The 23,872-nt window shown below is 37.6% G+C and overlaps 1 protein-coding gene across 2 annotated transcripts in view; it reads right to left on the bottom strand.

The window, feature by feature from the left end:
- The window catches only part of LOC131437254 (uncharacterized), a 26,882-nt gene extending 3,010 nt beyond the window's left edge, over positions 1-23,872 (bottom strand). The window contains exons 1-6 of one of the 2 annotated variants that reach the window (XM_058606479.1): positions 23,435-23,872; positions 12,221-12,620; positions 11,835-12,161; positions 11,351-11,766; positions 11,059-11,290; positions 10,909-10,995 (exon numbers count right to left, since the gene is read on the bottom strand). In XM_058606479.1, coding sequence (XP_058462462.1) covers positions 10,909-10,995; positions 11,059-11,290; positions 11,351-11,766; positions 11,835-12,161; positions 12,221-12,620; positions 23,435-23,784 — 1,812 coding nt within the window. In that variant the 5' untranslated portion in view covers positions 23,785-23,872. The remainder of the gene's footprint in view (positions 1-10,908; positions 10,996-11,058; positions 11,291-11,350; positions 11,767-11,834; positions 12,162-12,220; positions 12,621-23,434) is intronic. The other variant, XM_058606480.1, reaches the window with a different exon arrangement.

The raw sequence follows: 23,872 nt of genomic DNA, 5'->3' as shown, positions 1-23,872 counted from the left end.
ACTCTATCCATCGTTGCTTTGACCAATCGCGTCAGTTTATCCGGGAAACCGTATTCGTGCATGATCTGCCATAGCTGTTCTCGATCGATTGTGTCGTATGCCGCTTTGAAGTCAATGAATAGGTGATGCGTGGGAACGTTGTATTCACGACACTTCTGGAGTACCTGTCTTATCGCGAATATGTGATCCGTAGTGGCGCGGGCTCCAATAAATTCCGCTTAGTATGGCCCTACGACTTCCTTAGCTATTGGGGATAGACGACGGCAAAGGAATTGGGAGACTACCTTGTAGGTGGCGTTGAGCAATGTGATTGCGCGGTAATTGCAACAATCTAGCTTATCGCCCTTTTTGTAGACGGGACATACCACTCCATCCATCCATTCCTGCGGTAGAATCTCCACCTCCCTAATCTTAGAAATCATCCAAAGCAGCGCTCTAGCTACTACCTATCCTCCATGTTTGAGCAGCTCGCCTGGTAACTGGCCATTGCTCGCGGCTTTGTTGTTCCTCAGTTTGCCGATCTGCTCACTTATCTCCGACAGATCAGGTGCTGGGAATCTGTCGTCGGCTGAGCGTGCACCCAGATTGATTCCTGAGTCGTTCTCTGTATCTTGTGCTTCGCCATTCAGATGCTCGTCATAGTACTGTTTCCACCTGTCGATCATCTCCCGTTCGTTCATGAGAAAGTTACCACTGGTATCTCTGCACACTTCGGCCTGTGACGTGAAGCCTCTACGTGAGCGGTTCACCTTCTCATAGAATTTCCGTGTGTCATTTGCGGGGTACAGCTGTTCCATCGCTTCGTGATCTTGGTCTTCCTGGTGGCGTTTTTCCTCCGGAAATTCGTGTTCTGTCTGTTCCGTGCCAGTCTGTATCGTTCCTCGTTCGCTCTAGTGCGGTGTTGCAGCATCGTCGCCCTTGCTGCATTCTTCTCTTCGACCAACTGCTGACATTCGCCGTCAAACCAGTCATTTCCTCGATTCGATAACCTCGTCCTAGTACGGTTGAAGCAGTACTACTCACGGCGGATCTTATATTCCTCCAGCCGTCTTCAAGAGTCGCCGCGCCAAGCTGCTCTTCCGTTGGTTGCACTTGCTCCAGTTGTTGCGCGTATTCCTTTGCACCGTCGATAGTTTTGAGCGCATACAAACTGCAACAAGGTAGTGGTCAGAATCAATGTTGGCACTGCGGTAGGTGCGGACATTGATGACGTCGGAGAAGAATCGCTCGTCGATGAGAACGTGGTCGATTTGATTTTCCGTATGTTGATCAGGTGATCTCCAGGAGGCTTTGTGGATATCTTTGCGGGGGAAGAAGGTGCTTCGAACTACCATTCCTCGGGAGGCTGCAAAGTTCACGCATCGTTGGTCGTTGTCGTTTGTTACCTCGTGCAGGCTCGCCAGCCCGATCACAGTCCTGTACGTTGCCTCCCGGCCAACTTGAGCATTCATGTCGCCGATGACAAGTTTTACATTCCACCGTGGACAGCTGTCGTAGGTTCGTTCCATCTGCGCGTAAAATGCTTCCTTATCGTCATCGGGTCTTGTCTCATGTGGGCAGTGCACATGATGCTGTAATTGAAGAAACGACCCTTGATCTTCAATACGCACATCCTATCACTGATTGGCTGAAACCCAATCACGCGCTGGCGCATCTTGCCCAACACTATAAATCCCGTTCCTAGAACGCTGGTTGTGCCACAGCTCTGGTAGAAGGTGGCTGCTCGATGCCCACTCCCGTCCAACAATGTTCCTGCAGTGCTACAACATCGAAGCCGCGGAGTTGAAGCTCATCATGCAGCATTCGGTCGTATCCTGGGAATCCAAGCGATTTGCAGTTCCATGTGCCAAGCTTCCAATCGTAGTCCTTTGTTCGTCTCGTAGGTCTTCGCCGATTATTCCGAGTCGTATTTATATCCTATGAACCACATTGGGGCCTGAATTGCGCATTGTCCAGTCGTTTACCAACCGGTACGAATGCAATCAATTCAAAAAGTTTAATTGAATCCAAGTTTGTCTAGTTTGACATTAGCTATTTGGTGGTTTATTTTGTCAAAGGCAGCAGAGAAGTCTGTATATACGACGTCAACCTGCAGTCGTGGCTGTAGCGACTGATTTAAGTAGTCTTATTAGGTCTTCTTCTTTCATCTCCGAGAAATATTGCTGCATTGGAAAACACTGAGATTTGTCGCTTACGTCACATATAAAATTACGTCTGTCATACCGGAAATGTCCCTGCCAAATTGATATTGTTTGCTTTCAAATAAGCCTAAGTTTATCGAAATTCATGAAATCTTCGAGAGGAAATATAGTCGATGAAAAATATGGGGTTAGTCGGTTACGTCACTTATACTATTATATCATCAGAATCAGAAGCGACAACCATTTGATTTTCATCCAAAATTCAAACGAGCCTAGGCTTGTAGAAATCAGCTCAACCATTTGAATTTCGAGCTTCATCCAAAATTCAAACAAGCCTAGACTTGTTCAGGCTCTGCCAACTCTGAGATATCTGAGCGGTACACAAATAGCTTAATAGTAGCTTTCGTAATTTCGGTTAAAATCGATTAAACCATTTCTGAGGAAATTGCGCGGTAAAAAACTACGCGTTTAGTCGGGTACATCACTATCATTATATCTCCAGAACCAGAAGTTACAAACCTTTAATCTTTGAACTTGATCCACAATGTAATGTTAGCTTTCAAACGTGCCTGAGCGTGTAAAAATTGACTCAGCCACCTGTTAGAAGATTGAGCGGTACAAAAAAAAAGCATTCTGTCGGTAACGTCACTATCACTATAGCTCCGAAACCTGATGTAATATCCATTTGATCTTCAAACTTAATTCACAATTCAGTGGTAGCTTTCAAACGAGCCTAAGTTTGTTAAAATAAGTTAAACCATCTTTGAGATAATTGAGCGGTTAGAAAACCATGCTTTTTGTCGCTTACGTCACTTATAGCATTACATCTTCGGAATCAGAAATGACAGCCATATGAACTTTGAACTTGATCCACAGTTCAATAGTAGTTTTCAAATGAGCCTAAGCATGTTAGAATCACCCCGGTGATGCGATTGTCATCTGCATATAATTGGCTTGAAGCCGAAATTATTGGTTCTTTTGGTTCTAGTTCGCTGTCAAATGCTGTGTTTAAGCAGTGTTCACATCTTTCTTCATGCGGTTGCACCAACATAAGGAAATGATTTCGATGGAATATAATCAAACTATAACAAACCACTTTTTTCCTTATTCAAAAAGAGGTCAAATTACTTGTTTTGCAGAGAATACTAGACAAGAGTTATATTTATATTGGGTTTGAAGAAATTAACTTTTGACACCAGTGTGGTTTGATTGTATGGTATGAACGTAGCTTAAAATATTGTTGACAACAACGCCACCAAAATAAAATGCGTCGGTTTCAGGAACCAGCTTCCATAGCAGGGGGGTGGTTAGAATCGGCTCAGCTATCTGTGAGAAAATTGAGTCGTAGTAAACAACGCGTTTTGTTGGTTACGTCATTTATACCATTATATCTCCGGAACCTGAAATCACAGTCATCTGATCTTCAAGCTTGATCCACAGTTAAAAAGTAGCTTTCGTACGAGCTTTGAGCTCGGCTGAACCAACACGTTATGTCGGTTACGTCACTATCATTGTATCTCCAAAACTAGATGTAACAGTCATTTGATCTTCTAACTTTATTCACAATTCAATAGTAGCTTTCAAACGAGCCTAGATTTGTTAAAATAATCTAAACCATCTTTGAGAAAATTGAGCGGTAAGAAAACAACGCGTTTTGTTGTTTACGTCACTTATATCATAATATTTTTTGGTTCAATAGTAGCTTTCAAACGAGCCTAAGCTTGATGAAATCAATTCAACCATCTCCGAGAGAAATTGTGCGATAAAATAATCTTTCAAAAGCACACACACACACATACAGACATTTCTCGATCTCGTCGAGCTGATTCGAATGGTATATAACACTCTCCGGGGCTCTGTTCGAAAGTCTGTTTTCGAAAAAATTTATTACCTTTGTATAGAGCAGGGGTTCCCGAACTATTTTGGGTCATGGACTAAAATTAACTTAGGCCTCAGACACCCATCAAGAAATTCCTTTGAAAATTCAATTTCTTGCTTTTTAATATTGATGTAAAATAGCTAACACCAATTTCTGCGGATGGTCAAATAAACACAACTTTTTTAGCGTGAATATTTCAAATAACAAACAATAGGGGTCGATTTCTAGACCTCGTCGACCCCCATAGTCAGTTTTCGTTTACGTCGACCCCGGAAAAAGGATATCGACCCAAGGGGTCTATATCGACCATTTTGGAAACACTTGGTATAGAGGAAGGCAAACATGGTTCAAGAGCACCTGGAAAATCCGGAGTGGTCAACGTCTAAGCTGGCTAAAGCGCTAAAGATGGATATGAAGTAAAAGCAAATACTGATCTTTCGATCTAAAATATAATCATTCTCGCTAGAGAAAGATACAAGTTGTACAAAGCCAGTACACCTAAACCTCCATTTATGTAACTTATATATGTATATATGTATTAATATACGTAAGCATGTGTGCGAATATTTATATTTCTTAATACATATAAATATTGGTGAAGTAAAAGCGATCATTTATATGCATAAATATATACACATAACGTAGATGGGTGAGTGTGTAACCATGCATACATACATATATAAGGTTCGTAAATGGAGGTTTGGGTGTAAACGTCTGAACTTGCACATGGAGCGGGATTCTTTGACCAAAAAGTGTTCAAGGATTTTGCACGGCCGTGTTTTGACAAAAACATGAGCTGCACTTTGATCGATGACAACAATTAATGCAAAACTGGTATGCGTCGGTAAGTGCGGCTTTGCTCCGTTCACAGCGTGCTTTGTTCAATTTCGTATATCGTGCAAGGTTGCCACATTAAAATTTATTTTTCAGGTGAAAAAAATGTAAATTACTGATTGCTTTTCTATAAAATTTCACTTATTGTCTTTCTCATATAGAAAGTTTATGCAATCACTTGAACAATTAACTAGTGAAAATAGGCCCAGAGCGGTAAGTGTTCTATATCATTCGACACAATTCATCGAGCTGAGCAATGTTTGTGTCCGTGCGTGTATGTATAGAGTAATATTCTTCTAGATTTATCTTAAAACTGATTCAATTTGTAGGCTATATTAGTTACTTACTAAACGAATCGACTTCGGTTATACTGGTTTCAAGTTCCCGGTTCCAGAAATACCAGAAATAGTGGTCAAAGAGTTTAAAACGAGACTCATTCAATTTTCTCAGATATGATTTGATTGATTTCCACAAACAGGCTTAAATATAATTTTCTATAGTCTCATAGGCTGCTGTTTAATTTCATCCGGGTCCGAGTTCCGGCTCCAGAACTATAGGTAAAGTGTGTTCAATCACTTAGTGCGACGATGAAAAAAAAAGAAAAATTCTTATTAACTTGACATAATTGCTCACAAATTGAAAAGGTTATGTTTGTTAATACCCAAAGAAAGTTTCTTTTTTTATTCAAGATTGAAAAAATAATTCTTCATAGAATCTTCTAGCGATATTTTTGAAAATATAAGTAATATGATAAAGGCATCATTACACCACTAGGTGGATTAAAAAAGATTTTTGTATACCAATTTACTTGTAGTCAGCTTGTAGGAAGTGTAGTTTTTTTTTCTTTTCCCTAACAACATTGATGACTATAAATCGAAAAACTTCTTGGGAATGCTTCAATAGGGTGCATTACTACTCCACCAACAAGGAACAGAGATGGCTCACAAACCCCAATAATACACGGATGAAAATTCATTGCCGGTACCATGACTTTTGGCATTAAAAATGCCTTACTCTTCACTATATGGGGCTGGGTGTCAATTAGAAGTTTAGAAAATAGTCGCGTAACCTTTTTGTGTCATAATTTTGAACGTTAATAACTCGGTCATTTGTTGATGGATTGTTATAATATAACAACCAATCGATTCGGAAACTTTTAACTTAAACATGTATGACGACGTCGTTTCAGTATTTCAATAGCATACTATTGAAAAAATGGTTGGAATTGACCTATGTTTTCATCCACCAATCCCTGTTGTACAAAATGACGTCAACTTCTTGTTCGGCATAGAAGGCTTTGCGTCATGTATAAAAAACACCGCATCGTTATGCGTGGTATGAAGAGAAATCAATAAATAGGGCAACGGCTCCCTATTTCATCTGAGCTCCTATTTCCATCTCATCCCTTCACCTCATTACTTTGAACATGAATAATATTCTACAACCTACCTAAACCAAACTGTGAAATGTTTTAAAATGATTATAAAAGCTATTGTCACACTTTCCTATTGAAAGAAATGGTTTTAAGTTCTTCGTGTATCGTTTTTTTTCATTTAAAATAAACTCACTGTTCAATTTAGGACACATTTTCGTCTCAAGATTTACAGTTCGTCATGTTTCTGATTATCTACTAACCGATTCGTCTCAAAACATGATCACTTTTTCGCACAATTACACTACCATTGAATGCTGGATGACTTCATAATTAGTAATGTTCACTTGCCACTTGTTTAATTAACGATGTAAAACTTCAAAAATTACCCGACAAATAATAAAAGTCTTTAAAAATATGAGATGAAAGTTTTTCACTTAGTTCACTTGATTGCGCTTTGTTTTCATCTCATTTGGTTTCGCAAAGTTGCCAAGTTATCTCATATTGTTACAAAAAATAAATTGTTTTTCTTCTTCAAATTATTATCAAAAAGTATGTTTTTGGTATCCGTGACATTAGTTTAATTATATTATTGATAATAATATTTAAATAAAACTGTTTTGGCTTCGAATATTACCAGAAAGAGCGTGTTAAATACTAATGAAATAACCATTGTGGCAAATCTAGTAGCACTGGTTTCATTCCTCTATACGCTAACATAACTCTGTGAAGTGTTTGTGTGTTTCATCGGCTGTGCACAGAGATGCCAGGTATTTTCATAGAAAATATGTATTACTTTGCATAGAAAGTCTATATCTGTTCTATCTGTTTTCACTAATAAGATTATGTTAAAAGATAGTTTTTTAGATCTCCGTAAGTCATTGCCCTATTAATTAGATAATTCAACGAGTAAATTTTTTACCAATAATAATGTGGAAAAATCCTGGTGCATACGGTTGTATCGTTTGAGTTGTATATCTGGCAGCGGTAAGGCAGTCGGTCACCAGAATGTCTGCGAGCCATATTTTTCCAGCTGGCAGCGTTTAGTCAGCCATCTGGCAGCCATGCGAATGCGGGTGAGAGTGTAATAGTGGAATATTTTGTTTTGATGGCTGTCGCCATTGCTAATTTATAGGCTGAATAAAAGATCAACGATAGGATGGATAAAAATCCATTGAGATGAAATTAGGAGCAGAGTAGTGAAAACATCATTAGCGTTTTTAGCTGTTTTATAAATATTAGTTCAATTTTCAAGATATGTGAATCAATTTTCAACGTGGAGCAAGGCGAATGAAGCAGTAATATGAAATAGTTACAGTGATTTTAGTGGCTAAATCGGGGTTTGAAGGCGACGTCCTTACAAATGAGATGAAATAGGGAGCCCTTACCCTATATGCTGCAAAATATTTCTTTGCCTAGTCGATGCTTGACTGTGTATGAAACAAGCAGCTCGTCCAGTGAGCTGATGACTGGATTGTATATGCGTTCACTTGCTGGATTGTCGCTCTTGCATTATGTGTTGGTGAAATTTCCTGCTATCAGCGCAACACCGTTTTCGCTTGAGTATCTTATATATCATCCAGTATTGAAGAACCGCATCAGCGTTATTACCGGTTCTTTTGAAATAGCCCATGTTTTTAGTAAATCATTAGCAATAAAAATGTCTTACTCTTCACTATACGGGGCCGGGCGTCAATTAAAACTTTCAAAAATAGCCGCGTAACCTTTTTGCGTCATAATTTTGAACGTTAATTACTCAGTCATTTGTTGATGGATTGACATAATTTAACAACCAATCGATTCGGAAACTTTTAACTTAAACATGTATGACAACGTTGTTTCAGTATTTCAATAGCATACTATTGAAAAAATAGTTAGAATTGACCTATGTTTTCATCCACCAATCCCAGCTGAGAAAATTGACGTCATTTTCTTGTTCGGCATAGGAGGCTTTGCGTCATGCATAAAAACACCGCATCATTATGCGTAATTCGAAGAGGAATCTATAAATATATGCTGCAAATCATTTCTTGATTTCAGTTGATGCTTGACTGTGAATGAAACAAGTAGCTCGTCCAGTGAGGTGATGACTAGATTGTATATGCGTTCGCTCGTTGGATTGTCGCTTTTGCTGAATCTTCACTGTACGAGGCTTGGGTGTCAATTTAAAAAAATACAAAAATAACCGCGTAACCTTTTACTGTCATAGTTTTGAACGCTTAGAACTCAGTCATTTGTTGATGAATTTTTATAAATTAACTACCAATCGATTCGAAATCATTGAACTTAAACTTATGCGGTAACGTCATTTAAGTATTTCAATTGCATTGGATGGAATTGACCTATGTTTTCACGAGCCAATGACAGTCTCAGTGAATAATGTCAAACTCTCGTCCGATTTGCGCAGTATGAACTATAGCACAAAAGGGAATCTAAAAATATATGCACGAATACATTTCTGCTTTAGTTTACCCATGGCTTATCTTGATTCTCCGGTAACTAGCAGGCCAACTTAGAATTATCGGCGATAGATTTTTCGAACCTAATTTGAAGCACTTGATTCGAAAAAGTTTAAAAATGTTTTAATTTGTCAACGGGTAGTTTGCCTACTGAAATCTCCATTTACATACGAACAACAGTATAAAGTTGTGTTATGATGATAATCATAGATAATTCTTTTTCATTAAATATGGCTAAATACAAAGAACTATCTCTCAGCATAATCCCTCAGACCCTATTATTAAACCAAACAATAATCGTGTAACCTAATTGAAGTATAAAGTATAATATTTTGGTCTAATCTTGCTTCCAAGAATCTTATAGAAGGGATCCAGACTAAGTGTAGCAAAAATAATGCAATGCAAATCGTTATGCAGTATCGATTTGAACAAGCTGTTGTCCCACCAGGAATAAAACGCTTCAAAAGATTTGGAACTTAGTACAAATAAGTTGCACCGACTCACATATATAGAATTATCAGATGCAATAAAATACAGTATTAGAGATAAACTCAAGACAAGCTGATCTGCGATTTTACATGTATCATTTAAATCCTTACTAAACTCGGGTCACCGCCAGTTTCAGTTAAATTATCATTTACATCAAAACAACAAGTGCCTTATCACTACATGCATTGTAACAATGGCAAATTCGTTCATGTATTAATAAAATCAAGTTACAATATGAACAAAATTAAGGAATTTGGTTGCATATGCATTGGTTCCTTAATATGCAAAAGTGAAAATCAATGTAAGTAACAAAATATGTTCTGCGGACTGTGTCACATATTTTTTTCCTTGTATTGCTGCCATTCTATTTTTAGACACTTTCCGAGGATTATCGACGCTTTTTAACGAAGGATCAATAAAATTAAACTATTATACTGAGTTTATTAGTTGACAGTTATTCAAATGTTGCACATTCACATTTTTCGATCAAAATAATTAATATCTTCTCTAATCGCTGTTTATAAAATGATTGAGTTTGTACGTTATCTGTCTTGAAAATTATTATGATATAAAATCGTTTGTTTTGTCCAGATTTATATCCTGAGGTTGTTCGTATCCAAAATTGATCTTTTAAGTAACTTTGAAATCATCATAATTGACTTTCATTTAAAGGATATTTTCCAAAAATTGTCAAATGTACAAATTTGTCGAATCCAACATCATCTTTATTATTGTATTAATTATGGGTACCTTAGAATTATTTCATTTTTAATGTAATCGTAATCGGTCGTGTCTTGCATGCAACCCTCTAATTTTTTAATCATGAAATCATGAACCATGTCTTCGCATGAAATTTCATGAGCAAAATGATTGAAATCATGAAAATTTTCATGAAAGATGTATTTTTGTTCATGAAATCAATCATTTTGCTCATGAAATCATGACTTATTATTCATGATAGACATTATTCGTGATTTCATGATTTTTAATCATGGTACCGCAATGGATTTTTATCCGTATAGTTTCTTAATTTTCGTTACAGGCATTCTGCTCGTAAGTCTGATTATTTATACTCTGCTAGATATAAAACTATAAATTTCTTTGTCAAAAACTATAAATTTCTTTGTCACGTATCGAACCTACCCGGGTAGGTGTAAATAGCAAACATATAACAACAAAATAATAAAATAACAACTTTTACCATCATATCTTGGCTTGATGTTTTTGTGTTATCACAGCGATACTTGATATTTTCGTGATATTGCATCCAAGAAATCAAGAAATTATACAATATCTGTTTAACATCAAAATTAGTTATAATATCTTATTTAGTTATTGATGAGCTATTCCAATTTCATTAAGTAAATTGATCCAGTAGTTCTATCTTCAAATAAAATACTATTGAATAAACTGCATCAGAATCAGATAAGAGAAATACTTATGATATTAGTCTATTCTGAATGCTAGAATATAAAATAATTGAGAAATTCGTCTTCTATAAATATTTTGTTCTTGGTTTCATATTACAATGACAGAATTTTTTATTTTGTAGCTATTTTCTCATGCAAGTTTTGTTATGATTTTTGATATTTTAACTCTTATTTCAAACTAAATAATGTTAATTTCTACCATTGAGATGTTTGGTTTTAATAACAGAATTTGTTATTGGTTTGCAAATCACTTCTACCCGGGTATTCATCATCTTATTCACAAAGTAAGAAGATTAAAACTTACAGCCGCAGTTCTACGAATTTTCACGGTTGCTATTGCTCTTTTGAAATCTTTTAAATACGCATAATAGATTGAAGGCATCACTTCGCTCTGAAAATGAAATATAATAAAATACCAGTTTCACCAAATTTGTCAATATTCCAGCGAAAATACCTTTAAATACGAAAGAAATAATTCACAAATGCCGAGCAGGTCGACAGATTTCGACAAGTCACCGAGAATTTGGTGGTTATGCAAGCTGTACATGTTTCTAAAATTATTATGAAAAGTGATCGTGAGGTCGTCAGTCGATTGACTCGCTAAGTAGAAATTATAATTTGCTTGCAAGACATGACAGAAACGTTCTTGGCATGTGACCAACGTGGACAAGTGCTCGTCAAAGTTCCTGTAACGGTAAAATTTTTTTTCAACCGCTATTCCAAATAAATTTCAATCTCAACTTCACCACTGAAACTCCTGTTCTTCATGCGATGATTGACCGGTATCGATAATTTTGTTAACGTCAACAGATCCTCTGTGTTTTTTATCCGAGAAAAATTCTTTGGCTTGGTTATGAACAAAATCTTCACGCATTTTATCTACACAGTAAATCATGCCATCGGTATTGTTTGAGTGTACAAGAATGTCTTGGTTTCCGCGATGTTTGCAAAACAGCAACAATTTGTTGCGAGATTCTTCCCAATAGTTTACTTCCGAATCGAAATAATGCCCTCGATATTCCAATTTGCCTTTCTGAATCTCGGTGTACAGAATCAATTTTTCGAAGAAAAAAATTTTCGACGAATATTTGCGCCGTTCGTTGTAATCGTAGACTTCCAAATCCATGCAACCTCTCAATTTTCCTTGATAAAGCAAGTTGATCTGTAATGGTATCGTACAGTTAAAGATGGTTAAACCCACCTATGGGTACCTAGAATAAAATCACATACAGGATCCTTTTGCACGGCACTTTTATGCTGTTCCGGTCGTAAAACTAGGGCTAGCGGTAGATCTTCGTGGTAGTTCAGTGTTTTCGATTCAGTGGATCGTGGTTCCGGACAGGGAAGAATATCACTCAGACTCACTGCAGCATCCACAAGTTCAATAAGCCGAGAAAGTATGGTTTCCGCTCGGCAGAGGATGGCTGTTTCTCCATTAATAGCGTCTCTGTTTTCAAACTTGGCATTATCTTTCAGAATTTGGTTTAGCAGAAGCTTGTATCTCGGTAACCGCTGTACTGGTTCCAGTAAAAATTGGTCCAAGTCGCCTTGTGCATTCTAAAAAAAACATGTTCATCGGCAATAGTTAAATGTTGTATGTATAACTGCTACATTACCTTCAAGAAGTCTGAATTTGAGTCGCATATTCTCCCGGATTTGTGCTTATTCAGCGCATACAGAACGTAACAGTAGAATTTATCGTTTTCGATAAACTCCACGATGGTGTGCATGATTTTCTTTGCGTCTGTTCCACATTGTTCCAGAGCAGGAAGGAACTCGTCCCTGTGCATTGCGTGGATCGCTTCAATGTTTGCGAAAATGTTATTCTTCTGAAATCTTAACCCGGCTGGCAAATTGTTCTGATACATTACCGGTATCAGGGTATTGATGTAGTCCTTCAGTCTATCAACGTATTTCCGTTCATTTTGGAGTAATTCTTCAACCGCATTTGTAGGGTGGCAAGAGATGGGAAGCTCTTCGAATGATGTCGATTCGTAGCACCCTTCGTCGTTATCACTTAGAATCGTAAATTTTCATCTTATTGATAAATAGTCTGATTTTGCAATGGGATGATAGTTATATTAATGTAAATGTAAATTGTAAACATTAAGAGGGTAGTAATTTTATTGTTTTCATATTCAATTCAATGCATACTTTATGTGGCATATGAGGAACTGTATTTGTTTTATTGTAAAAGAAGTCATATCCATCGGGTGTCGTAAATCGAACTTACTCGAGCTGCTGTCAAAAGTATGGATTTGATTGTATTTAGTGTGATGCCTCGTGTTGTTAACCAACTACAAATCTGTCCGATAAATGTAATAATAAGTAGGAGAAATTCTTATTAGATAGTCTGAGAGGATCTCTGGTCTTTCGAATGGTTGTTGTTGCTAGCAGCTATAGTCCTGTATCAAGCATACGTCTACACATAACTCGGTTCATAGCCACTCAAGGCACGAATGCTTTTTAGATCGCCCTCCATTTGATCAATCCACTTTGTTCACGACACTCCTCTTCTTCTTATCCCAGCCGGATTAGATTAAAGTCTAAATTGATCTACTGGTATCACTATCGGCGATTACCAGTGAACCTAAATACACGAGCTCGTCTACTACCTCGATATCGTCACCGTCAATTGGTATTCGTGGTGGGAGGCGTAGTGTTTTTTCTCTAGAGCCTCTTCCTTTCATGTTTTTTGTTGTTTTAGACATTCATAGCCAGTCCGATATCTCTAGTTTCATCTTTCAGTCCGATGTATGTTGCCATTATCTTCTCAAGATTACTTGTCATAATGTCAACGTCGTCAACGAAGCCGAAAAGCTGTACCGGCTTTCGGAAGAAGTGGTACCTCGTGTTGATCCTCGCCCTTCGAATTACACCTTCCAAAGTCACATTGAACGAGAGACAAGATAGTCCATCACTCTCTAGATTCGAAGGGATTTGAGAGCGTCCCAGTTACCCGGATATAACACATAACTCTATCCATTGTTGCTTCGACCAATCTCGTCAGTTTATCCGTATTCGTGCATTTTTAGTGTCAGTAGGATCCATAGTACTAGCCATGCAATGATTCTGTACGCTAAGAATCGGCTGCGAAGTTTGTTGAAACAGAAAGGCCAAATTCCACAAAAGGAATGTAATGCCAATACTTTGCTTTGCATAATCTGCCACAGCTGTTCTCGATCGATTGTGTCGTATGCCGCTTTGAAGTCAATGAATAGGTGATGCATGGGTACGTTGTATTCACGACATTTCTAGAGTACTTGTCTTATCGCGAATATGTGATCCGTAGTAGCGCAGGTACCTACTAAAACCGGATTGGTACGGCCCTACGAATTTCTTAGCTATTGATGATAGACGACAGCATAGGATTTGGACCTTGTAGGCGGCGTTCAGAAATGTGGTAGTTGCAACAGTCAAGCTTATCAACTATTTTGTAGATGGAACATACCATTCGTTCCATCTATTCCTGCGGGACAATTTTCTCCTTCCAAAGCTTAGAAATCACCAAGTGCAGCACTTTAGCCTTTTTTCCATGTTTGAGCAGCTCGCCTGGAAATTGGTAATTGCCCGCGGTTCTGTTGTTCCTCAGAAGGGTGATGATGCGGTAATTGGAGAAGCGGCTCTTGATCTTCAACACACATACACTGTTACTGATTGGCTTCCACCCAACCACGCGCTGACGCATCTTGGCCAGCACTAAAAATCGCGTTTCTAACACGTTGGTTGTGACACAGTTCGATTTGCAGTTCCATGTGCCGAACATCCAATCGTAGTTCTCTTTGCCGATTATTCCAAGTCGTATATCTAGCTTGTTATTTTTGTAACTCCTTTTTTACGGGCAACTTGTTCGACCTATATCAAAATCCGTCTTCGACTCGTTAGTAAATTAAGATCTTGTGCATAGAAACTGGAAGACTCACACAGACGTAAAGTTCGACTCAACTTGAGCAAAATTTTGGAATTGTGCTGTATGCTGTATTATGATTAAGGAATAAGCCATTACTCGGACTTCTTCCGTTAATAACTTTTTCTACAAATATTGGATTGTTTTGCAGTCTTCGAGGTGTTTATGCTTTATAGCCTTATGCATGGGCAATTTTCAAGATCGATTCAAAAATACACTATGGATATTTCCCAGAATTAGCTTATAAGGAAATAGAAAGAAATGGAACTTGGAGTAGGTAATCTCAGAGACACAAACGGCGAGATTGACGTAGGACTGCATTTGAGATGTGTATAGATAGCAATTGATTTGATACCGTTTGACCGTTTAAGAATAGTAGTATTGAAAAGGACCATTCGGTTTCAAAAGATTGCGTTTGTATTTTATTCTTTCTGTGACGCTTAACGCGTTCCGCAATTGACATGGCGGGCCCCGACGAATTATGCGAACGTTCGTTATCGCGCTTCTTCTTGACCTTTGCGCGTCGTATTTTGTCTGTATGTATTGAGACTTGTTCAAACTTTAACCAATATTTTACAAAGATAAAACTAAACGATTGGCTACATTTCTTTTATATCTTCGAAATAACTGCTTTAAGTTCCGCCTATTTTAGGCTTTCAAAATTAAAGCATTTGGAAAGTTGCTTCATGAAAGATTTCCAATATGAAACTGTCATAATGAAATTTGGGATTCATTTCTAGTCTCTAAATGTGCCATATTGTGGAATACTCTCCAATATTAAACACTGCTCGGTGTATTTTTCTTGAACTCAAAGCTGTTTGTTCTATTTGATTATTTCATTAGATTTTTTCTAATCGGATTATTTTAATTTCCGACTAGCCTTATTCAAAGAAGAACAATTCTAATACTTCGGCGAATTTTGTCAGTGAGCAATGTGTGTGAGTGTGTGTGTGTGTGTGAGTGTATGTGTGTGTATGTTTGTATGTTTCAAATAATCTCATTAGGTTTTCTCGGAGATGGCTGAACCGATTTTGATAAACTTAGATACAAATGAAAGGTCATGGTCTCATATGGAATTCCTTAATGTCATCCGGATCCGACTTTCGGTTCCGGAGTTATAGCGTAAAGTGTGTTAAATATTGTACACTGTCACTTAAACCGGCGAAACAAAAAACGTTAAATTTTTTCTAAACTGGTCTCAAAACTACACATATCAATAGTCATTATCAGTGGGCAACTAAACAAACCGATTCCTGGTTCCCGGTATTCGGTTCCGGAAGCACCGGAAACAGTGGTCATATATACCAAAATGGATCTCACTCACTTTTCTCAGCGATAGTTCAACCGATTTCCACAAACTTAGATTCAAATGAAAGATCTCACGGTCCTATACGAAATTGCTGAATTTCATTCGGATCCGACTACCGGTTCCGGAGTTCTAGGGTAAAGTGTGTTCAATATTGTACACCGTCACTTAAACCGGCGAAACAAAACACGTAAATTTTTTTTCTAAACTGGTCTCAAAACTACACATATCGATAGTCATTATTAGTGGGCAACTAAACAAACCGATTCCGGCTATCCTGGTTCCCGGTATCCGGTTCCGGAAATACCGGAAATAGTGGTCATATACCAAAATGGATCTCACTCACTTTTCTCAGCGATGGTTTGATCGATTTCCACAAAATTAGATTCAGATGAAAGGTTTTCCGGTCCCATATGGAATTTCTGAATTTCATCTGGATCCGACTTCCGGTTCAGACGTTATAGGGTAAAGTTTGTTGAATATTGTACACCGTCACTTAAACCGGCGAAACAAAAACCTTAAAAAATATTGTAAACTATACTTAAAACCGTTATTCCCAATCTCAAAGCCAAATGAAAGGTCTTATGGTCCTACGAAAAATTACTGCATATTTTCGGCTACAACAAACATTTTAAACCGTCATTTAGAGTGTGATGGCAAAATTGTATAAAATCTTCAAAATTTGAACAAAAACTAGTAGAGTTTGTGCGTCATGTTAGTTGGTGGCCGTACGAACCGACTTCGATTATACCGGTTCTCGGGTTCCGGTGCCGGAAGTTCATATAATAATGAACCCACTTCGTTTACAATATTATACATGAGAAAGGCATCATCACATAATGGTGTGATAATGCTTTTCTCGTACCATATAAATAGTCTCAATAAAACATATGTAAGATTCTATCATCGGCTATTAGTATTGTGAACTTATCAAATACACCGAAGCCTCCATTTATGAACTAAACGGGGGTTCGTAAAAAAAGTTTACGTTATTTGGAATTTACTTCGTAAAAAAAGTTTTTTGTTATTAATGTGCAAACCGCACGTCATATGGTTATTTTCGGAACGGATGTGAAGAGTAAGTGCAAGAAAATGATGTTTGGGCTCGTTTCAAAATTAAAGATGGCGGCTTCCGATTTATTGAGATTGCCTAAAGCCCCTAACAATATGAGTATCTTCGGAACGGAATTGATGAGTAGATGTCGGAAAACGATGTTTGAGGTAGTTTTGAAATCCAAGATGACGACTTCCGGTTTGTTGATATTTCTTGAAAACCCTTACAATATGAATATTTTCGGAACGGGATTTATGAGTAGATGTCAGAAAACGATGTTTGAGGTGGTTTTCAAATCCAAGATGGCGACTTCCAGTTTGTTGATATTCCTTGAATTCCCTTATAATACGGGTACTTTCGGAAAGAGATTGAAAAGTAGACGTCGGTGACTTCCGATTTATTAGTATTTTTTTGAAAGTTTTATCCATTTTCCTTGAACTTGGTATTCCTTTAAAACACTATACCGGAAGTCACATCATTGAATTTTGAAACGAGCTCAAACATCGTTTATTGGTATCCAATATGTTTCGGAAATTTTTTTTTGTTTTAAGGGCTTATGAGACATATCGATAAACCGGAGGATGTTATAGTTTTGCGGCATCTGTTTATTAAATACTTTCCAAAAGTATCCATATTGTTAAGGTTTTCAAGGAATATCGATAAACCGGAAGTCGCAATCTTGTAATTTTGAACCACCTCAAACATCATTTTCCGATATCTACTCATTAACCCCGTTCCGAGAATACCTATATTTTAAGGGTTTTCGGGGAATACCAATCAACCGGAAGTCGCCATCTTGGATTTCAGAACCACCACAAACATCATTTTCCGGAATCTACTCTTTAAACCCGTTCCAAAAAATACCCATATTATAGTAGTTCCATGGAGTCGGAAATCGCTTTCGATGTATGCCAAAACCTCTTTTTACGAAGCAGGTTCGTAAAAAAAGTTTACGTTATTTGGGATTCGGTTCGTAAAAAGAGTTACGTAAAAAGAGGTAACGTATAAAAAGTGTTCGTAAACGGAGGTTTGGGTGTAACCAAATTGTTGCCTTCAAACGAGTCGAAGCCTTTCAAAATCGATTCTTTAATTTCCGAGAAATTTTGGTGCATTAAAACACATATGAGAATTCATCTCTCGAACCGGAAATGTTCGACATAACCCATCCAAATTTGATTAACATTGTTAGCTTTCAAATAAGCCAAAGTATATCAAAATTCGGTGACCCATGAATGAAATTCGATGAAATTTTGTCGATGAAAACTATGCGTGTAGTCAGTTACGACACCTTTGCCATTATATATCTCCAGAACCAGAAGTGACAACCATTTGATCTTCGAACTTGATTTACAATTCAATAGTAGCTTTCAAACGAGTCTTGAATTGTTGAAATCGGTTCAGCCATCTCCGAGAAAATTGAACGGTGAATGAATCTTTGAGAAATGCATGCACATACACTCGTACATTTTACAATCTCGTTGAAATGAGTCGAATGGTATAAAACCCTATGTGTCTCCAGGGCTCCGTTTTAAAACCGGTTTTTGCAGCAATTTTATTACTTTTCTATAGAGGAAGGCAAAATCAAGCCGCAGACTGAAATAGGATTATAAACCGATTGGAATGCAGACGCATGAATCATCAGTAAAAAGCATAAAAAACAATGCGATGGTTAAATGATAAACCACGAGCAGTCTACGTTCCCGATTAGTGTTGGTAACGTACGATAACGTTACTTACTTACTCTTTCAGTCGTAGACCACGGGGGTCTCTGCTGTATACAGGAGGCGTCTCCGTTACGCCTCACAAAACAGATAGATCGTATGGCATCCGGAGGAATGATATATTAAGGGGTCACTTCGTCGGGACTGATGATTTCCAACTTTTTGATTTCGCCCGAATACCTTTGATAGCTGATAATAATTTAAAGGGGCCAAAATCAGGCGAACAATATGGATGATGGAGAATTGGAACCCTAAGGGCATATTCAGTAGTGTTCTAGTTCTAGATGCTTAATTTATGCCAGTTACAAAATTTAAATATGAATTTAATAACAAGAAAAACTGGCAGCCCCAGCAGTGTTTTACTCGTGTTTCAAATATACAAAAAATAGAACGGCATCGTAGACTAGTTTTAAATTTGACAGAAGAACTGGTCGACTAAATAATACTAGAACGGCTTGCTGTGGATACGTTTGTTCCAGTTTCTGCTCTATTATAGATCTTCCATATAGAACTTCTAGCTGCTGAATTTGCTCTAAATCGTTGATTTTAGCCTTGATGGCGATGCCATTATATGCAATAGAAATGTCTCGTAAATTCAAAATTGTGCTTACTTCGTGTAAGGCTTTTTCGAAGCGATGTCGGCCTTCAATTGCCCTAGTGATGGGAACTCACTGTGAATAGTACTTCTATTGTGCATGTAAGTAGGGCAACAACAACTTTTCGATTGAAACACACATTTTTGTCAATCTCGTTCTAAACGATCATGCGACCTGTCACAAACACAATATAAACCTTTCGAATCTGCCAACAGTCATCTCATATACGAAAACCTTTATTTAGAGTGAGATCTGCAACATCTGTTCGGTAAATTTCCTGTTATCGAAAGATGACAATAGGTACAGTTGCATCGAGTTGCCGCGTCGTTATATCAGCAGTAATTTATAATTTTCGAACTATTTTTGCCGTGGTATTGCTTTTTAGTAAAGATATTGTATCCATTTTTATCATAATTCGTTGATTGAAACTCGAGTATTCATAAAATAACATGGCGGCTATACTAATGAGATGACTTTTGGTACAATAGCTCTAATCGAAAAGGAAAGAATTCTACAAAAACTGTCATCCATACAGACTTTCAAGCGATCAGTATGGGCCCGAGTTGTCCTAGTCCAAGTTGAGATCTTTTTTTTTTGCAAGTTGTTATACTTTTATTGATCGAGAATCTCATTTGCAAAGCGTTAAAATTGATTATTTTTGATCTGCACAAAAAAAAACAATTTTGCTCTATCTACTCAAAGCTAGGCTAGGTACATTTACCTTAGTTAGGTCCGAACGAGCGACTGCAATATCGAACAGAGTATTTTCTCTTGTGCCATTGGCAGTTCTCTTAACTTTCAACGAAGACGCATCAGGCATATATTTTTAGAGGCTGGTTAACAGAAAAGAACCTTTCCCGATTTCGATTACACTTATTTCAAACATTGTAAAATTTCCTATTGAGAAACTTGTATATCAGAATTTTTGAATTTAAGACACATTTCTACAAATAATGCCAATTCAATTAAATGTAGTCTTTCGGTATTCAACGTCATACTTTGTTGCTCACCTCATGTTCGCCATTTTTAATAATCCGAACCACTCACTAAAACTTTTTTCTTTAAGAAACAGCATCTTTAATTGCTTTTATAACCATTTGATGCGCGTCAGCTGTTCAGATACGACCTAATAAAGACTGTTCCAGAAAGTATGGACGCAACCAAAAACCGCTGCCATTTCGCAAATGGTTCAGAATCTGTCAATTTTTAATGGCTGCGTCCTGTTGTTTATACTCTTCTCTAACCACTTGTTGCAGTTGTTTATTCGTTTTCATTAGTTTGTTTCGAAATGCGTGGACTTTCAGTAGAACAACGTCGAAAAATGGTGTACAAATGGTGCACAGAACACGGACTGTCACTGAGAAAAATAGCAAAAATGGATGGAGTAAGTGAAAAAGCCGTGCGAAATGCAATCAGGAAGTTCGGTGAGGATAACAAAAAAATGGTCCTGTTAACCCTCAGTTGGATAAACATATACTGAAGGCGTTCGAGAAAAAGAAGGAGGTTTCAGTTCGGGATGTGGCCAAAAAAGTGGGCACTTCGAAGTCAAATGTTCTTCGTGCTAAGCAGAAACAACCAAAACGTAGTCCGAAACAAGAAGCATCGATCAGACCGAGGGTTCGAAAGCTGTACAATACGATTCTTGCTGGAAATTTGAACTGCATAATCATGGACGACAAAACCTACGTGAAACTCGATAAAAAATCCTTGCCGGGACCACAATATTATACGGTGCGAGAAGGGCAAGTGTTAAACCGAGACATCGATTAAAATCGAAAAATTTGTTAAGAAAGCTATGGTCTGGCAAGCAATTTGTAGCTGCGGTAAGATTTCGAAACCTTTCATCACCACTGCTTCAATCAACAGCGAAATATACATCAAAAAATGTTTACAAAAACGACTCCTACCCATGATTCGAACCCACAAGGATCCTGTTGTCTTCTGGCTAGATCTTGCTTATTGCCACTACTCTATATCAACTGTAGAATGGTATACTTCCAAAAACGTCACTTTCGTCCCCAAAGACATGAATCCACCAAATTGCCCAAAACTCCGACCAATTGAGAAATTTTGGGCATTAACGAAGGCACATCTTAGGAAACATGTCTCGGCAGCCGAAACCATTCGAACAGTTCGAAAAAGATTGGAAAAAAGTGTCAAAACTTGTCACCAAGAAGTCTGTACGGAATTTAATGACGAACGTTTGCAAGAAGGTGCGCCAGCTAGTCTACAATGGCTAAGTAGCAAATGTTGAGAATCATATTCTGTTGTTGTGGTCTAATATTATCAGTATATCGAATAAAATTCGAATATATAACACTTGTAAATTATTTACAGCGATATCAAAGTGCGTCCATACTTTCTGGGACAGTCTTTACGCTCGGATTGAAAGAAGTGAATCTACACGGAAAATAAAAACTACCTATTATTTGACTTCTTTTTTTAATTAATTTTGAGTTCTTTTGAATCCTTGTTTCCGTTCGCTCCTTCCATTGTTGTCAAAATAGAAAGAGCATAACCACCCAACAGCGAGAGTTTCGTTCAATAAACCGAAATAAAGTAAACCGTATCAACTTGAAATTGAGTCAATACGGCTCAACTATAGAGTAAATATAATAATATAATATAAGTAAATATTGAGTAGATATACAGGGTCCGGCACTCGAAGTGTAACCAATTAAAGAGGCCATAAATTAAGTTTGGAAAATTACTTTTACTTAATTCAAAGTACAAAATGTGTAAAAATAATACAAAATTCAGAATCAATTCACTTTTGCTCGATATAACCACCTTTTGCCTTGACTTGATGACTTGAGAGAGCGAAGGAGTTGCTTCGTTTGGCCGAATGTGACTTGCAGGTATTTTGGCCCACTCGCGGACAATAACTTTTTTCAGCGCCTCGAGACTGGTGTATCTTTTAGTTCGGACTTTGCTCTCCAAAATGGCCCAAAGAGAATAATCCATTGGATTCGCATCTGGTGAATTCGAGAGCCATTGTGTGGACGTGATGAAGTTCGGAACGTTGTTTTTCAGCCATTCTTGGTTCACTCGAGCTTTGTGAGACGGTGCCGAGTCCTGCTGAAACGTCCATGGTCTGCTACCGAGATGTTTGTCTGCCCACGGCTTCAAAGCAACCTCCAGAATAATTTCCCGATAATATGTCGCATTTACCTTGACGTCAGGCTCGATGAAAACGATTGGAGAGCGCCCATCTGCAGTTACAGCGGCCCAAACCATTATCTGTTGCGGGTGCTGCCTCCTGGTGGCCAATCGATGACTCAAATTCTCGTATGAACGGGCGGTCAACTAAACCCTATCGTTTTGAGAGTTTATGAATTGCTCAATTGGAAAAATTTTCTCGTCAGAAAATACAATGTTCGGAAATTGACCGCTTTCGGCCAAACGAAGCAACTCCTTCGCTCTCTCAAGTCATCAAGTCAAGGCAAAAGGTGGTCATATCGAGCAAAAGTGAATTGATTCTGAATTTTGTATTATTTTTACACATTTTGTACTTTGAATTAAGTAAAAGTAATTTTTTAAACTGAATTTATGGCCTTTTTAATTGGTTACACTTCGAGTGCCGGACCCTGTAACTAATCTTTATGTATTTTCTTGCACGTGTCTTACGGAAACTACCTAGAGCCACTTTACCAAAAATTAGTTTATTGAACGGAACCCCCAAATTGGGTGGAATGTACTTAAAATTAGAGTGTTTTGCGGTTCCGTGTTATGTATCCTTAAATGACACATACTTGGACCAAATTGTTTTTCCTGAGGCATTCTTCATTCCACTGGTTTATCATTCATATGGGATGATACTGACAGAAAATATTTCTCTTATGAATAGTTGTCGGAACTCTATTTGTATACACTCGTTTATTTACCAATACTTCATGGTTATATTCTTGCCGGATGACAGAGATGGCGATAAGTACTTTTACACCTTACAATTATAACAAAATATCTGGTACAGACAGCTACCAAACTTATATGTTCATAGTTCTATGTTTCAAGACCGAATATCTGTTTTCTTATACTTTTGTCGATATTTGAGAATATTATTTTGTTTCGGATTGTTGATTTGAACTTTTTAACGATGATTCATAAACTTTTTGTTTTCTTGAAGAGTCCAATATTCTAACACTGTACTGGTTTCATGAGTATAGTACCGATGCTTCGTTAGCAATTGTTTAAAAGATTACATTGCAAAAGCTGTCCTGTCAATTGCCAATTCTATCAAACTTACCTCACAAATACATCATCATAGATATTCTCATTGTCTACGCTATTTTCGTCACAGATCATAAGATAATTGAATTTTTCAAAACATTGCACTGGTTTTGCTGGAACGGTTGGTTTTGTTTTGGCATTTCCGGAAGTCCGGGCAATGTGGGCAAACTGTTCCGCCAACATTCTAACGCTTTGGGAACCAGAAACATGACGTTTAGATACTTCGGGTTCACTTTTACTAACACCGGTTACTTCGATTGATATTCCACTGTCCCGAAGCAGCTTGGAATCCGTTGAAGGTGCTAGTTTTTTCAGTTGACCATCAGAATTCGGCTTCGGAGGAACGGGAGGACCTTTTCTGCTCATTTTGAATACATCGATTTGAAATCATTTGACTGAATTGAAAGAAATTTGACACATAACTAAGAGTCCGAGTTAGTTCGATGCGATCTGA

The sequence above is a fragment of the Malaya genurostris genome, chromosome 3 (genome assembly GCF_030247185.1).
Source record: "Malaya genurostris strain Urasoe2022 chromosome 3, Malgen_1.1, whole genome shotgun sequence".
Lineage (NCBI taxonomy): Eukaryota > Metazoa > Arthropoda > Insecta > Diptera > Culicidae > Malaya > Malaya genurostris.
This window is presented reverse-complemented; position numbering and strand designations above follow the sequence as displayed.